Source organism: Podarcis tiliguerta, assembly GCF_965153285.1.
Source record: "Podarcis tiliguerta genome assembly, chromosome: 3".
NCBI classification, from domain to species: Eukaryota; Metazoa; Chordata; class Lepidosauria; order Squamata; family Lacertidae; genus Podarcis; species Podarcis tiliguerta.
In genome coordinates, this window is record NC_139536.1 from 20785332 (window position 1) to 20806077 (window position 20746).

A 20746-nucleotide genomic window follows, 5' to 3' on the forward strand; every position below is an offset into this window, starting at 1 on the left:
AACAGTAGTATCCAGATCAAGGGAAATAATAGTACTGCTCTATCCTGCCTTGGTCAGACCACACCTGGAGTACTGTGTCCAGGTCTGGATATTGACAAACTAGAACATGAGTAGAGGACAGTGACCAAGATAATCAACATCTGGATAATCAAGCCTTATGAGGAACAGCTGAGGGAGTTGGGTATGTTTAGCTTAGAAAAGAGGAGACTGAGAGGAGATATGAGAACCATCTTCAAATATCTCAAGGGCTGTTATATGAAAGATGGAGCAAGCGTGGTTTCTCCTGCTCTGGAAGGTAGGACCCGAATCAATGGATTCAAGTTACAGGAAAGGAGATTCCCACTAAACATCTAGAAGAACTTTTTAACGGTAAGAGCTGTCCCTTAAGAGGTTGTGGACTCTCCTTCCTTATAGGTTTTTAAGCAGAGGTTGGATAGCCATCTATCATGGATGCTTTAGCTGAGATTCCTACATTGCAGGGGGTTGGACTAGATGATCCTTGGAGTGACTTTCAACTCTACAACTCTAGGATTCTAAGATTCCATCCACTATAGTCAGCAAAGCTGGAAATTATCCCAAGCTGAGAATTATTACCTAGCAAACACCTCAATAAACAGCTAGGTCTTTTTAAAGCAGGCATCAAAAGTTGATCACAGCTGGGCCTGCCTTATTTTTGAGGGCAGGGAGTTCCATTCATCCGGTGCCACCATAGGAAATACACCCCCCGGGTTTACTATATAGTGTGCCTCAGCTAATAGCACCACCACCAGGAGAATAGCCTCTGGGCATCACAGTTGAAAAATAAAATAAAATTGGACAATTTATATGCCACTTAAATTTTAACAAATCTGTAAACAGTACCCAATCCAAGTTTATGTCCCCCACTACCCAGTTTATGTTTGTGTGTATCTACATTTGTGGTTTTTGGTTGGTTGGAGGGTTGCCTGTTTGGGGTGAGGCTCCTGCCCTTTTAATTTCTCTTGGGGGGGGGGGGCACAGTGCTTTCCCCATGTTGGTTTTTTTGCAGGTCAGTTTTGACAGTTTTTCTTCTGTGAATTGGGTATTTTGTGATACCCATGACAGTTTCTAAGATTTCCAGAAATTCCCCCCAAGTTGCAAATATTTTACCCTGTAAATTAAGTATTGGGATCCACACAATGAAGACAGGGTTATATCCAACACTGCTGTTCTGCTGGCACAACAGACCTCTGCTTCTGCAACAGAACTTCCTTCTCCTTTCTGCTCCTGCTCCCTGTAAGACCTCTGATCTTAACAAAGGGGCAATTCTATACGGGAACAGTAATTTCTTCATATAGTCAGACCCCATGTTCTTATATGTTAGCAAGAGCACCTTGAATCTGGCTTGGTAGCACACTGAAATATCTAAACTTTTCACTGGGATTTCTATTTTGAGAAGAACTGAAATAATATGTCACACCACAAAAACTAAATCTAAAGTATCTGGATCAAATACTTGAAATGAAGTTATTATTCTGATCCACTGTTTTCTAGACATTCAGCGCGCGCGCGCGCGCACACACACACACACACACACACACATCTTAAACTTCCAGTATATTGATAAAGTACTGTGGCTCAAAAGGTACTGAGGGTTTTTATTGTTTTTAAATAAATCTCTCTCTGTTCCCTTCTATCACCTGTTCTTCCCTTATATCCTTGCTTAGCTTAAAAAGACAAGGATACTCAGGATATGACAAAGTGGAATCAGAACCCAGAGGGGGTCAGAGAGGGAAGATTGTTGACATTCTTAGCCTGTTTTCTTGGTTGAGGCACCAGATTCAAACCAAGGAACAGTTTAGATGTGCTTAATGAAGTGGTATTGTACTTGAGGGTTCATTTGAAATTGCCCTTCAAGTATATACCAGATTAAAATGACTAGATCAAGCCAGAGAGACTCTTACTGATGACAGTGCGAAGCTAATGCTTTGAGAAGAAGTACCTTGAGAATTAATATTTGATTTATCTGTAGCCTTCCACACCCTGAACTCTTGTACCAGGTGATAAGGCTAGCATGTGCCTATTTTACTTCTGCCAACTTCTGGCAGAACAATGTTCTCTCCATAAATATTGGTAGTTTTCACTGAGGGGGGAAAACAAGCTCTTCAGCATCAGGTAGATATGATGGCAACTTGGGGGAGATGACTTCCTTCAGGCAGGATGAAGGCCCTATCTGCACTTAAGACTCATTCAAATGTGCAGAAACAGTACCATGTGCAGTCCTTGTTGGGTTGCACAATTGCTGGAGACAGGGAAGGACCATGAAATAAAGTAGATGGCTAGGCTAAGACCATTCTCTCTGTTTGCTTTACGTTTGCAAGGAGAGGGACTGCAGAACGGGGGCAGAGCACATGTTTCACATGCCAAGGTTCCCCAGGTTCAATCCCTGGGAACTTCAGATTAAAGGGATGAAGCAGCAGGTGTTGGGAAAGATTGCCACTTAACAACCTGGAAGAGTAAAGACAATATAGGAATATGGGTTTACACCAACTCAGAACATTGCTCCATCTAGCTCAGGACTGTCTATGGTAGCTGGCAAGAGCTCTCCAGGGTAATTGAGGAGAATACAAAGATGCACAACTTTATATCACCACGCACCAGGAAAGGCTGTTCACAGAACCCTGGCATCCTTTCGAGGGACAGAATAGCTTTCCAGTAGCAAAGTGACCCATGATGCCTTGAATATTGACAATATAGTGACCACACAGGAATAAACTGTGGCACACTTTCTCAGACCGTATGTGTCATGAACTTTGCAGCTGGTATATAGGAAACTGCATCATCCCAGTTGCTATGTCTGTCCCCTGTGCTGACAGACTAAGCCAGTCCAAGGCAATCCATTACAGGACTTTACAAGATCACTGTGCCTGAGATATCATCCAACTTGGTGGCACTCCTTACGCATTTTATTTGCACCACTCTACCTATCACCAGGGCAGGGACGCAGGTTAAACCACAGAGCCTAGGACTTGCCGATCAGAAGGTCGGCAAATCCCTGCGACGGGGTGAGCTCCCGTTGCTCAGACCCTGCTCCTGCCAACCTAGCAGTTCGAAAGCATGCTAGTGCAAGTAGATAAATAGATACCGCTCCAGCGGGAAGATAAACGGCGTTTCCATGCACTGCTCTGGTTTGCCAGAAGCAGCTTAGTCATGCTGGCCACATGACCCGGAAGCTGTACGCCGGCTCCCTCGGCCAATAAACCAAGATGAGCGCCGCAACCCCAGAGTCGGTCACGACTGGACCTAATGGTCAGGGGTCCCTTTACCTTTTTACCTATCACCAAGTGGAGGAGATTCTAAGATTGTTAGGAAGCTGCTTTTTACAGAGCTGGACTATTGGTCCATTTAAATCAGGACTGTCTACTGGCAATTGCTCTCCAGAAATGTCAGGGTTCAAACCTGCAAAGCATGTGCTCTGCTACTGGGGAGCAGCACCTTCTGTTTGGCCCTAGGAAGCTGCATTATACTGAGTCAGACCCTTGCTCCATCTAGCTCAATATTATCTACATTGACTGGTGGCGGTGTTCCATGATTCCAGACAGGGTACATTCCAAGTCTCACCTGGAGATGCCAGGGATTAATCCTGGGACCTTCTGTATGCAAAGTAGATGTCCTACTACTGAGCTATGGCCTTCCAGTCTATCACTTCACAGTGTAACTTTCCAAGGACTTTCCAAGGACATCTAAAGTTACACATTATTTCTCATTAATAGGGTATCCATTTCCCCCCAAGTACCGGTACTTAGAAATCTGAAGTGCCGTTACTGTAGATCTTCAGTTGCATTACCAAGAAATCTTAAATGCTCCTGTGGTAGGATGAAATGAGATTATGACAATATCCTGTATATACTCTGAGAATAAGTGGTTTATTTTTATCAGGTACATTTCTGTGCTTTGTTTACAGTCAGGCAGTCTGCTGCTTTCTCTGACCTTGATATCAGCACCTGATTTACACCCAGGGCTACTGGAAAACTGTTCAACCTCAGATGTTCCGATTATTGTGCCTTGGCTGCCAATTCTCATGGGCAATATTCAAGTCATCATGGGTCACTTTGCTACTGGAAAGCCCACAGTGATGACAAATCTCCAGCAGAGTTGTGAAACTTAGCCTGGCCTTTGGAAAGGTCATCATAAAGGCCTTTGGGAGAAGGTGAGACAAAACTGGCTGTGAAATTGGAAACACAACTTCTCTACGCTTTCATGTATGGTCACTAAGGTTAAATACCTTGACTAATTCCATCATAGGTGCTTTGAAATTGTGAATATAAAGTAGGCAACCTATAGATAATGAAATGAAAAGGCACACTAGAATTCTACATAATTCCTGTGACAGGCAACCCATGACATGGAACCCATGAATACTTTCCAAAATTTTAATCAATGACGGGATTTGCAGATGACATAAATGTCAGAGTAGCTAGCATGGCAATAATACGCCAATAAAATTCAAAAAGACCTTGATAAAAATGGGCCAAAGCTAACAAAATAAAATGCATCATTGACAAATGAAATAAAAATTGTTTAGTTAATCATAATCATTTTGCACAGGTATAGGATGAGGGAAACCTGGCTATATATGAAAAGTATATTGGGTTTGTAGTCAATCACAAGCTGAACACAAGTTAGCAGTGTGATGCAGTGACAAAAAAGGGCTAAAGCAATTTTTAGGCAGCATTAATAGTACCATAGTTTCCCAAACATGGGAAATGAGAGTTCAACTTTACTCTGCACTAGTCAGACCTCATCTGGACTTTGTCTTCGTGTGTTCTGTACTCATTTTGGTGCCTGCTAAAATCATTCCTGTTTAGACGAGCCTACCCAGATGCTTAGAAAGTTGAGATAATTTTAGTCTGTTTTAGTATTTTAAAGTATGGTTGCGAATTTTTCCTGATTGACCTGTTTTATTTTTTGTAAACCGGCTTTGAAGTTTTTTGTATTTTTTAAAGAACACAATCAAGCATTGTATAAATTTTATGAAATTGATAAATAAAAAAGAAGGCTCCGGGGAGGGAGTGTGTAGAGGAAGGCAGGCATCTTGCCAGTAGACACAGCAGCAGTAGCAGCAACAACCTGTTTAGCAGCAGTCTTAGTCAGACCATCCATCTCTGATGGAGCCAAGAGGAGAAGGAGATGGTTGGAGCAGCACCTGCAGGCTGGGTTTCCCCTATGGGGAATTTGAAAAGAACCCACAGTGGGCACCAGGGAAGCCTCCTGGAAATGGCAGGAGGATGCCTTGCTATATGGCTTGGGACCCTGTGGGTGCATATCCTGCTTCTGCCTTCCATCCTGGGAAGAGAAGGAGATCAGAACCACCCACAGGAGAGAGGGGGGAGTTCGGTTCCAGAAAGAATGGGAAAAACCAGATCGCAGAGAGGGCAAGAGAAGACAAGGACAGTAAAGTGCCTGCTTGAATATCTTCCAGATGTAAGTGAGAAAGATAGCGTGGTCAGTGGCAGAAGAAGGAGCCTCTGGGCACAAGCTGAGAGGAGGCCCAGGAAGTGAAGGGCTACTCCTCTTAGCACTCAAATAATAAGGCTAGAGAAGCCACCCCACTGAAATTCGACTGCAGGTGATCCTACCCTGAATAAAGGGTGGGAAGTATCCTGGGCTCTCTCATAGAAAGGTGGGTGGGGAAAGAATTCCCCAACAGTTAAGGTAAATAGAGGATGTAGGGGGAAGGCATAATGTGTGATGTAATGGGTTAATAAAATGTATAAAGAAGCATAATTGGCCAGCCTCTCTTTTGTATTTTGTATGAGACATATGGGCCATAACTGTTTGAAAGCACTCCACCCCCACCCTGAGCCTTACACTCCTATACACAGACATGTGCTTGGCAGGCATTCAACATAAAATATAGTAAAGGTAAAGGGACCCCTCACTGTTAATTCCAGTCGTGAACGACTCTGGGGTTGCAGCGCTCATCTCACTTTACTGGCCGAGGGAACTGGCCTTTGTCCGCAGACAGTTTTTCTGGGTCATGTGGCCAGCATGACTAAGCCACTTCTGGCGAAACCAGAGCAGTGCACAGAAACGCCATTTACCTTCCTGCTGGAGCGGTACCTATTTATCTATTTATTGATGTGCTTTCAAACTACTAGGTTGGCAGAAGCAGGGACCGAGCAACGGGAGCTCACCCCATCGCGGGGATTCGAACTGCCGACCTTTTGATCAGCAAGCCCAAGAGGCTCAGTGGTTTAGACCACAGTGTCACTCGCATCCCCTATAAAATATAAAATATAGTACTATAGTACTATATTACTATATTCTATACACTAGAAAATATAGTATCGCAACCTAAATAGGGACCTTGGTATTCGGGAAACAAAAGGCTATTGTTGATACTGTTTCTCCAATATACCATGTACAGCCTACACAGAAGTTTGAGAAGGGCAGAACCACCAATAATTTTTTAATTGTGAGGATGCAGGCACCTGACTGTAGCAATGTAACCGAAAACCTGACAGGGGTTCCACTCAGAAAGCATAAATCCTAGCTACCAAACAGATCTATCTGGTCATAGAGCTCAATTCTGTAGCAGAGAACATGTTATCTTAGGGATACGCATATGTGCAGCAATGATTTTAAAATATAGCCAAGGCCTAGGTTTCAAGGGAACCACTATCTGTTTACACAACTTTGAGTAAGACCACTCACTAATTGAAAATATGCTTAAACTCATTTGGTTGGAGAAAAGCTCCTGTTAATTTCAGTAGAAATTGCCTGCAAGTATATATGTTTCAGGTGGAGAGAGATATTAGACAACGATATAGAAATAAAATAGTAAAATGGGTAAAAGGATGTTAGTCAAAATTTATATTTGCACAATTCAAATTGTTTTATGGTAGTATAGCACAGACTATGTTATAAATAGTTTTTATTGATATGAAATATTTGAATGGGAATCTATAGGTACCAAAATGGGAAAGACCAACGTGCTCTATATTGCAGTACAACATTGCACATCTTTCTGTAATTAAATTATTTTATGCAGAGAAGGAAGAAAATGCTATTGCACTCAGCAAGTTAAACACTTGACATTTCCATCACAGAAAATGCAACATTTTAGAAATCTAGATATGTTTATTAATTAGTGATTATTAACACCCAGTAAACAACATTATGTCTTGTAAAAACACAATCTTTCTTCACAGCATGGAGCTGAAATCTATTATTCACTGATTCCATATGCTGAAATACACTCAAATGATCACAAATGACCTTAAACATTAGATAAATGTAAATGAGGACATTGTTGAAAATGTGCTTTTGATTGATATCTAAAAGACCAGGTTGTAAATCTTGACAAGAGATGAAGTCTTGCACACACTACATGGCAATTTGAAACCTACATATGGGTGTGCATGAAAGAAAACAGAGGTCTGTTCACAGTGAGCTGAAATCAGAGGTGTTTAAGGTCTTAAGAAAAGCACTTATTTTGGATGCTTGGAACCTGAAATGATATGGGATTGTATTCAGTTCGGTACATATGATAAAAAAGGAACAATTGCTTTAAGCTGCCCAATGGTTTTGCTTCCAAGTGGGAACTGAAATATTAAGTAAATGCCCATTAAAATGGGCCTAAAACAGACCTATACAACATTGGTTCTGGCTATTCCATTTAGACCCTTAACCTCAAACATCAAAGCAGGCTGCAGCTGGACTTCAACAGCCTTGCTCTAGGACAGAGAAGGTAGATTGGAACCTAAATCTTTGTCATACAAAGCAGGTGGTCTACCACTGAGTTGTGTTGCGGCCTCCAAGCAAGGCAGAGAGACAGTTAGAGCAGAGGAAGAAAACATTTCCCGGCCTCAAACATGTTTTCATCTGAATCTTTTGATAGAAACGGTTCAGTAACAGTACATTACGCTGCATTCCTAAGGACCCAGTTTCAATCACAAGCACCTACATTCAAAATGATCTTCAAGTAGCAAGAGCTAACCTTGGCAAGAATAGCTAATACTGACCTGGACTGACAGTGGTCTGACTTAGTATATGGTAGCTTCAGACATTAATTGCTTTCTTAAACATAGATTAATTACAGTGTAAGGGCAATCCAGTTCTGTCTCTAGCTGTAACAGCCCCTGAGGAAAAATAAACATGTCTAGTTTGTGGTGAATCACTTAGTAAAGGTAAAGGTAAAGGGACCCCTGACCATTAGCTCCAGTCGTGGCCAACTCTGGGGTTGCGGCGCTCATCTCGCTTTATTGGCCGAGGGAGCTGGCGTACAGCTTCCGGGTCATGTGGCCAGCATGACTAAGCCGCTTCTGGCGAACCAGAGCAGCACACGGAAACGCTGTTTACCTTCCCGCCGGAGCGGTACCTATCTACTTGCACTTTGACGTGCTTTCGAACTGCTAGGTTGGCAGGAGCAGGGAGCTCACCCCGTTGCGGGGATTCGAACCACCGACCTTCTGATCGGCAAGTCCTAGGCTCTGTGGTTTAACCCACAGCGCCACCCGCGTCCCTGAATCACTTAGTAGTGTCTGCTAAATACATATTTTAGTGAACGCTTCTTCATGCTCTTCACACATCCTTCAGCAGGAATAGTGCTGAGTATAGTGGTTTGATTATGGCCATCAGTGAAGTATTTATTATTATTATTAGTTGTAGTAGTAATAGTAGTAGTAGTAGTAGTAGTAGTATTTATTTTATTGTAGTAGCAGAGGGGGAATCCTGTGTAGGACATCTTTCACAGCAGAAGTGATGATGCTGAGGCAAAGCGAATGAGGTATTATTGAGGTTTTCAAGTTTTTGTGACAGATTAGCATAGAGGAAGTCAGAGAATGAGGGAAATAACCAAGTAGTGCTGAATACTCCACAGGAACATAGGAATCTGAGTCAGATCGTTCCATCAGTTCATTTAGTTCAGTATCGTCTTCACAAACTGGCAGCAGGTCCCCAGGATTATAGATGTGAGTCCCTCTCAGCCAGAGATGTCAATGATTGAAAGTGGGACCTTCTGCATGCAGAGGAGACCTCAACCAGTGACCTCTGGCCCTCCCTTCTTCTCTTTTCCTTGAAGGGGTCCCTACTTAATGTTAGCAATTAAAATGGCAACCCTTCTTTCCAGGCTTGCTTGCATTTCTAACGAAAAGCTAAGGGTTGCATTTCAGCTGGTTGAAGATCTTTTGTTAAAGCTCTATGTGTCTTACGAACTGACTCTATATGCCGTCAGAAGTAAGCACCACTGAGTTCAAGGGACCTTCATCCCAGAAGACAATGCACAGGATCGCAGTCATACTGAGTCTAATAAATCAGATTTTACGCTGTGTACTGCTGCTTGTTGGTGTGATACATCTGGGTTTACCTATGTGTAATAATGGGTCGACACAGCTGCCTCTATCTGGGGACTCTCCTTTGGGGTATGTTTATGTGGGATGTCATGATGGCCTCCTGGAATCAAATTTGACCACTACACCACTGTGGCCAGTACTAAAAATGACGTTTTTGCATGTAGCTAAAGGTAGATGATGTGTAGCACAAGTTACTTTTTCTTATGCATGCAAAGCAATATATGTTTCAGAATTTTGAATAAAAGCAGTTTGGATTAACATAAAAAGCTAAGTGTTCAGTCAATACATGCTAGACTGGTATATAATTTTTGTCTGACAAAATTGATTCCAAGTGAGAGCCAAGCACAAGTCTGAAAACGAGCCAGCACTTCATCCTCATCCTACTTTCATTTAGCATGGGTAAAAAGTCATACAGAAACAATGTAAAAGAAACATAAGAAGTGTCTTACCAGCTTGAGACTGCTTGGGTTCTGAACTTCTTTTGGTTTCTTCTGATTATATCGCTTACATCTAGAACACTGGTTAAGAATCATCCATAAAATAAAACTGACGGATCAAAAGCTACTCATTTTTCACGCCAAATATTTCTGCAACCATAGTCATTATTACATATTATGAGCACACATGCGCAAGAGCTGCCACTTAATCTCGCTTAATCAATATGGGGACCACTGCATCATGCTCAGATGGGGGGTAAGTCAATGTGGTGACCTTCAGATGTTGTCAGACTCCAACTCCATCAGTCCCAGGTTGTGCCGTAGAACCCCCAACCGCCAGCCTAGAATCCTGAAACGCCCACTAGTGGGCGGTAGGGACCAGGCTGATAACCCCTGAACTTGCCCTTAAACACATGTACTCTGGATTACAGAAGAAATCACCCCAAAGTCAAATCACCCTGGGGTATACATCAGTCTGTTAGCCTCCTCTTTCTCACCATCATTCCTGGCAAACTATCAACACTTCCTCATTGGAACCAGTGAACTGAGAAATTATTGAAAGTTGCCTGTTATTGTTGTTTATTAAATTGTTATTCTACTCTTCCTCCTGAAGAAAGCCAGTACCTCCATCCTTATCCCATTTGCTTGGAAACCAGTCCCACGACTTTCAAGAAAACCCACTTCTGTTTTGAATTACTGCCTAGCCTCAAAACCAGGAGAGCATCCTTCCAGACATACATGCTTTGAATTGCCTTCAACACCGGCCTTAAAAACCATGCAAAATGGCTTACCCTGAAGTAGCTACAGCAGGGTTTTGTATGAGGCAAGAGTAGCAATTCAATCCTGCTATGTCGTTGACCAGTGATAATGTGAGGTCAACAGGCTGCTTTATATTTAGCAGGTAGACTTGCGCTGACATAGAGGTTATAATAATATTGTTAGGGGAGTTGTCCTAGGTGAGTTATCCCCATTCCCATTCTCACTGATTTATGTGTGAAACACAAATAGCAATGCTATTATGAAACACATAGACTTGTGGGGAATCCCAGCATAGTGGTGCTTGTAGCACTGGCATGGATATAGTTGCCGCAGGAGCAGCTTGCAAATCACATTAGCGGCGTTTGCAAAGAAAAACACATTTCTCTAATGCATCACCGTTGAGAGTAACAGAGGCTCAGAAAGCCATAATAATGAAGTTTATGAACGTAACAGACATTTGTGTGTGTGTGTGTGTGTGTGTGTGTGTAACAAAACAGTAGAGATAATGTTGTTGCTGTGAAAAATACATTAAAAAAAGCCCTCTGGGTTTTGGATTATTATTTTTTTGACATGTTTCCATGGTGTTCTGTGTAACACCATGATCCAAATAATAGAGAAAAGAAAGGACACGACTAATATCATAAAGAATTATGTATTATTTGGTTAATTAAGCAAATATGTGAATAAAACATCACATACTTTTTTTAAAAATTGCCTTCTATAATTTTGTTTTAGTTGTGTAATCCTGAAAGGTTCAGACCTGCATCCAACTACATCCTACACACTTGCACAAACATTTGTTACTGAAATCAAAATAACTTCTACATAGGATATGTTTACAGCTAGTTTTTGTGGGGGGGGGTATTGCATTGTGGATATTGTAATACACTCTAAGCTTGTCTCACATTTCTAGATACCATATTTCAATTCATAAGTACACGATAAACAAAGAGCTAAAATACAGATCACTTTTAAGCAGCTCCCCAAACCATTTTTCCTCCTTGAAAGTCTCCATCAGTGAATGTGTAAGTTCTCAGCTGTATTTACATTAGTGCAAATAGTTTAAATATACCACATAACTTTCAGAATGAGATCTGGCTAAGAAATTTGTAGAGTGGACCAAGGTATGAATTTCAGATCATTATTTCATTAAAATTTAGAAAATACAAATTTGATGTTCAGGTACATTACCAAATTCACCTTTAACACATTTCCTTTTTTCCTTTGGCAATTGATTTGACTACTAATAGAGCCATAAAACTATAAAAAGTCGGAAATACAATTTTAAGACAAAATAATACATTAATAAAACAGTAGTGTTACTATGCAATGCAATTACTAACAAGTGTAATTTAATTTCAGTGCAGATTAGGAGGTGCAGCTATACATTATAGCTTCTTATACCATAATATGGTGCTATATGAGCAGTGGCAGAGTTTTAAAAAGAATACATTCATGTTTGCATGGCGCACGACAACACACTGAAGTTTTATTGTTAAAAGTACCCCTAAATGTTATACAATAGGGAAAGAGATTGCTTAAAAACTGGAATAGTTAATATGAAAGCCGGCTTCTGTGTTCCTTATACCTGATATATATTGATTTTGTATTAAGAGAGCACATGCTTTGACATCCCTGTAGTAAATGAAATTATTACTCTCACAAATGAATTGACAATAAACCCATCAAAGACTGATGGGACACAATACCCTCAGTGGGGGTTTTTTGGGGGGGAGGGAGTAAAAAGGTAAATCAAATCCCACCACCACCAACAAATTCAAAACTACACAAAAGCAGGGCCCCTAGATATCCTCTATGAATAATGCTAATAATAGCAACAATAATAAGTATAACAATGATGATAATATAAAAGTGAATGCTCAGATGCAAAGCACTATTGCCAGGTCGATTTTCAATTACATTTCGCTGATGTATTCATTTGTTTCTTAATGTGTTCATCTTGCCCATTAAGAATAATTAGCAGGCTTGCTTAGTGATTTCCCGGCTTCTGACTGTGATTTTCTCTCTTCCTGGGTTGACACCATTTTGACTATATATATATATATATAGTAAGTGGCATATAATTTATAAGTTTTAAAGAAATTTAAAGGACAAAGGTAAACTCTAATTTTAAACAATAAGGGAATTTTAATTTAATAGCTCAACAACAGAGCACAAAACAAAGCACTTTGTAACCCCCCCATCACAGAATCGACAATTTTTGAAACGTATTTGCTTAGGGAAGTTTGTAGTTGAGTACAAATCTTTATTCAAGCATCCTGACAATGGCATTGAAAGTTATTGTGCATTTTAACAGCTTTGCAAGTTAATACTAAAACATTTAATAAATTCATCTGATTTTTGTGTTATTTCCATGTAAGTGTGAAGTCAGTAATATTTTTGTTTATGTTCTGCCCTCAGCTGCAATTCAGTGGGTTGATATGGGCAGTGATTAATCTAAAGTATATTTGATAACTGATTGTTTCAAAGCAGTATATTTTGACCATATAGAGAAACAGAAAACAACCAGATTGTCACGGCAGATTTGCTTTGCAAAATCCAAAACTCCTAAAAAATTGGTTTTTTAAAAAAAGTTCTATTCGCATAATAGATCATTGGATGACACAAAGGATTTCTGCAAGAAAACTTTATAATAGACCTGCGAGATACTGTTAAAGCTATCTGGTGCTTAATTTGTGATTCTAAAAATCTAAAAGTGGAAGCAAAATATCAGCCAGGATAAATAAGTTCAGATGGTTATAATATATCCTGATTCAACTCTATTGATTCTTAAAAATGTTTTCCTCATGTACATCTTTTACAGAGGTACTAGAGAAAGCAACAGTATAATGCATAATTATATGGCACACTGCAAAACTGTAGATTCTAGGTAGGAAAAAAAATCAACAACATTTTCCTGGCTTAATATTATAAGAGGGAAAATACCCCCTTCCCCTTTCACCCCTACCCCCATTTTAAAGCATCTGTGTGTCACATTCTTAAAAGATGGGATAAGTGCCTAGGACTGCCTTCATCTCTGAATTCTCCAAGAATTTGACACAGATATAGCTGTATTGAGGTCCCCCAAAGAGGGCACAGTGTTCTTGAAGTCTGATTGTCGATATCCTTACATGACCATTGTATGCATACTGTAAGCACACATTGTTTCCCTTAAAAAACAACAACCTCACAACAGAATTAAATAAAATTGAGGGGGAAAGGACCTATCTTGTGAATACTAACAAAGAGATTTCTCCATAACTTTGACATGCCAGTATTCTGCCACTAAATGAAGACCCCTAACATGCAAATGTCATTATCGTCAAGAACCAAAGCAAACAGATACCTTCTGCGTTCCCCTCTCAATTTCTAACAGTCATTAATATTCACTATGGGACTTAGCTTGTATGCTATTGTAGACACTTAGTTAACTGAGAGGGAATAATTTGCAGTCATATTAAAGTGCAAATTTGTTTACCTGCATATGTACTAATTAGATTTAATAAAATGTATTCCAATACAAGAATGAAAAGTGGTATTTGAAAACCTTGTTTTAAGAGAAATACTGGGCAACTGGTAATGAACTGAGATGCATCTTGCATGAAGTTAGGGAAAAGTGATATTATGTGTACATGGTCTAAACATAAACAAAAAGTAGAAGCTGGAATAATATCCAATTAAGTGATACTCAGAGAAGACCCACTGAAATAATTGAGTCTACTATGAGTATGACTAATTTTGGATATCACTCTGAGTAAATATATATGTAACATATATATTTATTCAATATAAAATGTCAATATCTTGAAGCAAAACCAATGTGAAGTAGACCAGCAACTGGAAAATCCGTAAAACTGGAATTGTAAGGTCTGCTGTTGTATAACTTTAAACAGAACTGATTTGAATACTTACATAACATGGGATCAGTATTTATCATGTTTCTTGATTCTTTCTTTCAGAACAAGCACATTTCTTTTTTAATGTAAAAGGGGGTGTGATTTCCCCCCTAGGGAACACTGTAAATCTATTTAATAACATTATATATTTTTAATTACTTACAGTGGGTATGTGTATGTATGCATATATTATTATATGGACCCCTTGCTGTCCTTTTATATCAATTGTTGCTCAGGTAGTGAAAAAGGAACGAGTCCAACAGACCAGTTTTCTATCTGAATAAGGATACTTTTGATGGCCTTTTCATTTCCATCAGTTAACAGAACTTCTTTGACATCTGCAGAAATAGCAACCTGGAAGGTGGGGGTGGGGGAAGAGAGAGAGAGAGAGAGAGAGAGAGAGAGAGAGAGAGAGGCACAGCAAACAATGAGCAAATATGCTTGTCTGTGTGGAAGTGAAGACAGGAGTGACAAGCCTTCAGTATCATGCTTCCTCACCTATTTCTCTGTAACAGTCTTCAATCTTTTTTCATTTTATGTCTGCATTATTTTAATCATTCAATCAAATCAGTCAATACTTTTATCATTCCATTTGCGGGAGCCTCTATCTTGCTATCATTCTGTTCCGTAATTGCATTGTGACAGCGGATGATGGTATTCTGAGAGGCTTTCATTTGCGGGCTTCTGTTTATCTAGTAGAGCCATCATACGAGGCTGTCACTCTGCCTTTCAGCTTGCTTCTGTCTGACTGCCTGATGCCCTTCATATAACTTTGCATTGCAGGCAGATGGCTTTGTAAGGGTAATTTTTTTGTGAGCTTTGACATGCTCGCACATTGGGCTGTAACCTCGACACATTGTGTAAGAACGACAGGTTTGTCAAATGCCAATCAGTGTAACAATATGCTTTTATTTGTAGAGACATAAAAACTTGTCTAATGCACTGCACTGCTACATAATATCTCCTGAATACATGACTCAGAACCCAGAGAATGGTGAATGACGCTCCTGAATGGCCAATCTAATTCAAAAGAATCTAATTACCGAGAGCTCTGGATCATGTTTGTTGGTGTAATAATGCAGGCAAAACATTAGCAGCTATATCATGGTGCTCCAACTGTGATTCGCCAGGCTATTCCTGTATCTTAGCAAATGGGGGGGGGGGGACTATAATCTGAGGAGGGGGGAAGCTTCAGCTATGGCAATGAAAGACAGACCGTACGTGGCCTGGAATGTCACAACAAGAGATATTGACTACACTGAGGTAAAATGTTTCTGCTCATCGAGGCAACCATAAAATCAATATGATACGAAAGCAAGTCAATCTAGAAGGTCTCTCAAGACTCTGCAGCTTGACCGCAGCTGATTCTGTTGACAGTTCTCTGACCCAGCAGTTGGAGGCACTGGAACATTTTTTCCCCTTTGTTCCTCCCTCTGAATAGGATTGGAATTGAGAAAAGACCTACCATAAGCCCAGCCAAGCATGTCATGCCACCCCCTAGCTCACACACAGCAAGGCCCCTGAAAGAGAGAAAAGAAATGGTAGAACCCATACAAATTAGATGAAAATGGCCAGAGAGACATATATGTTACAAGAACAAATTGCTATCTGTAGTGCGGCGCGGAGGTACCAGGAAGTAGCAGAGGCATGACCGGGCTACCTCATGTCGTTTTGCGTTTTAAAAATAATTATGAAATAGAAAAGTCACAAAGCAGGCAAACCAGTGGGGGTTCCCTCATTAGTGCTCAGTGCAACATTACCACCGCTGAGCTGAAAAAAAATCCGGGAAGGTTCTCTCCCTCCCCCCCAACCATTCCTTGTCAATGGCACTGTCTTTTAGAACTAAACTAGCTAGAGTAACGAAAGATAATTGTTAGGAAAGGATAACACTGTTAATTCACATTCATCCGTTCAAAAACAGTTAGACAAGTAAATGAAAGAATTAATATAATTTCTCCCGCTCACTCTTGCTCCCACCCTCTGGAGAACGATGGAATGAAATAGTTGAAATTTGTAACAGAAACTCTGACATTTAAAATAAAGTACACACCTCAGCTGTGTGTCTTTCTTTCTTTCTTTCTTTCTTTCTTTCTTTCTTTCTTTCTTTCTTTGCTATGCACAGGTGGAAAATTTAGCTCATAATTAGCACTTTAATTACAACTGGCCTACAAAAGATCCTACTTGTTTTTTGTTTTTTTAAAAAACCCCTCTTAGCACAACTGCTTTGTGCCAAGTAAATTTGCTTTTAAGAAAGTCCCATTGATATCTGTGGGATTGTTCAAAAGTAAGTAAGCTTTGACTGGTGCCCATAGAGTAAAAATCAAAAAGTTTGTGCAACATCGGTTGTTTCCTTAAAGATGACAAATGAGAATGCTAAGTCTCTGATGTGCACATTTTTATTAATTTATTTCAAAGTTCATTGGCAGCCACAACCTTTATGCAAGAAAATACCATTTTATGATAGACATTTGCTGGGATATTTAAAACTCTTGGTGGATAAAAATAATTCAAGGCAGGTTACGAGTTCTATTGTATAGCATAAAATATACTAGAATGGAAACCACACAAAGAAAAATAATAAAAATATTTTCATAAAATTCCTAAATAAATAAAGTAGTCAGATCACTCCTAAAAGTGTTTAGGGCTAAGCTTTTGGTGAGCCTCCTCATGGAAGTGATAACTAAGGAGCAACCAGTAAGAACACAGGCTGACTTTTCCTTGTAGACAGTTTGAGCATATTACACTGATCCTGGTCCGACTGCACTTGCTACCAATTAGTTTCTGGGTGCAATTAAAAATGCTGGTTTTATAAAGCCTTAAATTGCTCAGGACCGTAATACCTCAAGGACCGCCTCTTTCCATATGAACCTACGCGGACCCTGAGATCATATCCTGAGGCCCTTCTATGTGTGCCTCCTCCTTGAGAGGTCCGGAGGGTGGCAACACAAGAACGGGCCTTGTCTGCAGTGGCTCCCTGTCTGCGGAATGCTCTCCCCAGGGAAGTTCACCTGGTGCCTTCATTATACACTTTTAGGTGCCAGGCAAAATCATTCCTTTCTAACCAGGCCTTCAGTTGATTTGATTGACATCCTATGCCCTTTTAAAATGGAGGTTTTGGGGAAGAGGGTTATTGGGTTGTTGTTTTTATTTCGATTATATATTTTGTTTTATATTTTGATTTTGTTCTGTGAACCACCCTGAGACCTCTGGGTATAGGGTGGTATATAAATTCAATCAACAACAACAACAACAGAGATACACATCAGTATGGGAACGATGTTTTGTAAGTTTTGATAAGGTTTGTTTATTCATTTCAAACATAAAGGAGGTGTCTGAAAGTTATGGGATTCAATTAAATTTTACTCAGAGTAGACCCACTGAAATTAATGAACATGGGTAAGTTAGGTCTAATAATTTCAATAGGACTAGTTGAATACCACCCATGCTTCAACACAAGCACTTGGAACTGCACATAGCAAGCTACTGGAGACTAGTGGGGTGTGGGGGACAAGAAACCCAATATATTTGGTATAATGCTCATTTGGGTTTGGTTTTGTTTTACAGCAAACTCATGACAAGGACATTGTAGAAGTCTGCCTTTGGAAAATTTACATTTATACTGTTGTTGTTGGAAGTGAGAGATGGACCATAAAGAAGGCTGAAGAATTGATGCTTTTGAATTATGGTGCTGGAGGAGACTCTTGAGAGTCCCATGGACTGCAAGAAGATCAAACCTATCCATTCTTAAGGAAATTGGCCCTGAGTGCTCATTGGAAGGACAGATCATGAAGCTGAGGCTCCAATACTTTGGCCACCTCATGAGAAGAAAAGACTCCCTGGAAAAGGGAAAGATGGAGGGCGCAAGGAGAAGGGGACGACAGAGGACGAGATGGTTGGACAGTGTTCTCGAAGATACGAACATGAGTTTGACCAAACTGCGGGAGGCAGTGGAAGACAGGAGTGCCTGGCGTGCTCTGGTCCATGGGGTCACGAAGAGTCAGACATGACTAAACGACTAAACAACAACAACAACAACTGTTGTTGTTGCTGATATCCATCTGTCTTGAGAGACAATGGAAGAGAGAGAGAGACATTGGGAGGTAAAGTCAAACCATTGGAGCGTTACAGTTCCACACAAGGTCAACCTCTGGTTGAGAACTGAATCACAATAGTCTAGAAAACAGAGTTGAGAAGGAGTTGTAATCAAGCAGAATAAAGCAAGCCAGAATCAAACATAGCCCAGAGGACAAAGCAATTGAGTAGAGATCCTGAAGTCAGCAATATGGAAAGGCAGTCAAGAGGTAGGGCAAAACACAGGTTGCAAGAGTCTCCGACACCCTTTCTCAACGTTGGGTTCCTAGATGTTGCTGGACTACAGCTCCCATCATGCCTGACCCTGGCCAGGATGGCTAGGAATGGTGGGAATTGGAGTCCAACACCATGTCTGGACCCTGGGTTGAGAAAGGCTGGCCTGGAAGGGGAAAGACGCGTGGTGGCCCATCAGCTAGCAGACCTCAACTGAGGGCTTATATAGTCTGGTCCCTCAGGCTCCATCCAGGACCAGCTGTACTCACTTACTTCTGCCTTCAGGAGCCCTTTCTTCCCAAGGAGTCCCTTAATCTCAAGTTGTTCACTTGGGCCTTCAGGCATGCACTCTTTTGCTGAGCCAGGAATTTCTGACAACTATGCTCTCTGAGACTGGCAGGTGAATCAGAAGGTCCACTCCAAGGGCTCTTCCTGAGCAACTTCTGAAGGCAGGCCTGGTGAGGTCTCTCCCTGGATACCAAGGTCTTCCAGATCAGTGCAAGGTTTTTAGAATTGTGTCAGGCCCCAGTATGACAAATCCACTGGAGTTTTAGCAAAGGGGGGTTGGCAGACTGAATGGGATTCCTAGGTGCAGCTTGGAGATTGTCTACTAATGTATGAAATATAGTACCTTGAGATCCAGCGCCGAGGGCCTTCTGGCGGTTCCCTCATTGCGAGAAGTGAGGTTACAGGGAACCAGACAGAGGGCCTTCTCAGTAGTGTCGCCCGCCCTGTGGAATGCCCTCCCTTCAGATGTCAAGGAAATAAGCAGCTATCCTATTTTTAAAAGACATCTGAAGGCAGCCCTGTTTAGGGAAGTTTTTAATATTTAATGCTGTATTGTTTTCAACACTCGATTGGGAGCAGCCCAGAGTGGCTGGGGAAACTCAGCCAGATGGGCAGGGTATAAATAAATAATAGCAATAATAACAATTGTTGTTGTTGTTGTGTTGTTGTTGTTATTACTGGACTAGTGAGCATATTGGGACTTGACCGTGTGAACTTCCTGCAGTAATACTACAGTAGCTGTGATCATCTTGGCTGTGAGACCTGAAAGACCTGCTCCCTGCTTTTCAGGCCTTTTCCCACCTGGCCTAGGGAGGTCACTGACTTGCTCTAGCTGCAAAAGTTGAAGCTGCTGAACAGACTCTTGGGTTGGTGTGTTGTTTAGGGGGTTTTTTCGGGCGGGGGGGCGAGTTTGTTGCTGTTACTGATTTATTTTTTGTATTTGTATTTTTATATCTCCTTGTGATTTATGTAGAAATCTTCCAGTCTGCTACTTTTTGATGTGTTTTATTTATTCTTTATGACTACTGGGAAAGAGGAGAGTGAGAGGAGATACGATAGCCATCTTTTTTTAAAAAAAAAATAATTTTTATTAACAGGCCAATCACATCACATTATCCATGGTGCGTGAAAATTTTGGAAAGGTTGGGAGGTTTACCAGAGGCAGAGGTGCAGCGATTTTTCTTTTTCTTTCTTAAAATAATCTTCATTTTAGCATCGCCAGTTGTGGCAGGAATAGAACTCCTTTGGCCAGGGGCCAGCTGCCACCCCCATCTCAATGAATGATCAGATATAGTGTCATTATTGAAGAATGATAGAGACACCCCCACCTTTTTTAGAGGAGGAAGAGGAGGAGGAGAAGGAGTCTAATCTGTCTTCATGGCAAGGGTGGAGACCCTGTGGTACTCAAATGGCCATGCGGCAGCTGATAAGAGCTGCCACCTAATAACATATGGATGGCTACCAGATCCCCATAGCTGGCCTATGACAAGCACCCAAATGTTCTATATATTTGCATCCCTAAATAAATAAATACTTCCCCTCCCCACACCATTTTTTGCAATCTGTGAATGTAGTGGTAAATTAAAGTTGGCTTTTGTTTGTTTTTAGCCCTATGCATTGTAGCATACTATTGACCATGTTGATTTAGAAATACAGATACATTTCTCCCAATCAAGAGCATATTTGTGGCCTTCTGTAGCTCCAGTTCAAAATAACTGAATAAAAGGGCAGGGAGACAGCTGCAAAA

The 20746-nt window shown here is 40.8% G+C and overlaps 1 protein-coding gene across 2 annotated transcripts in view; it reads right to left on the minus strand.

The window, feature by feature from the left end:
* Positions 1 to 20746, minus strand: part of CAMKMT (calmodulin-lysine N-methyltransferase) — a 231463-nt gene that overhangs the window by 26259 nt on the left and 184458 nt on the right. For both annotated transcript variants that reach the window (XM_083433145.1, XM_083433146.1), the window contains 3 exons: positions 15872 to 15926; positions 14697 to 14760; positions 9764 to 9824 (listed from right to left, as the gene is read on the minus strand). In XM_083433145.1, coding sequence (XP_083289271.1) covers positions 9764 to 9824; positions 14697 to 14760; positions 15872 to 15926 — 180 coding nt within the window. The remainder of the gene's footprint in view (positions 1 to 9763; positions 9825 to 14696; positions 14761 to 15871; positions 15927 to 20746) is intronic.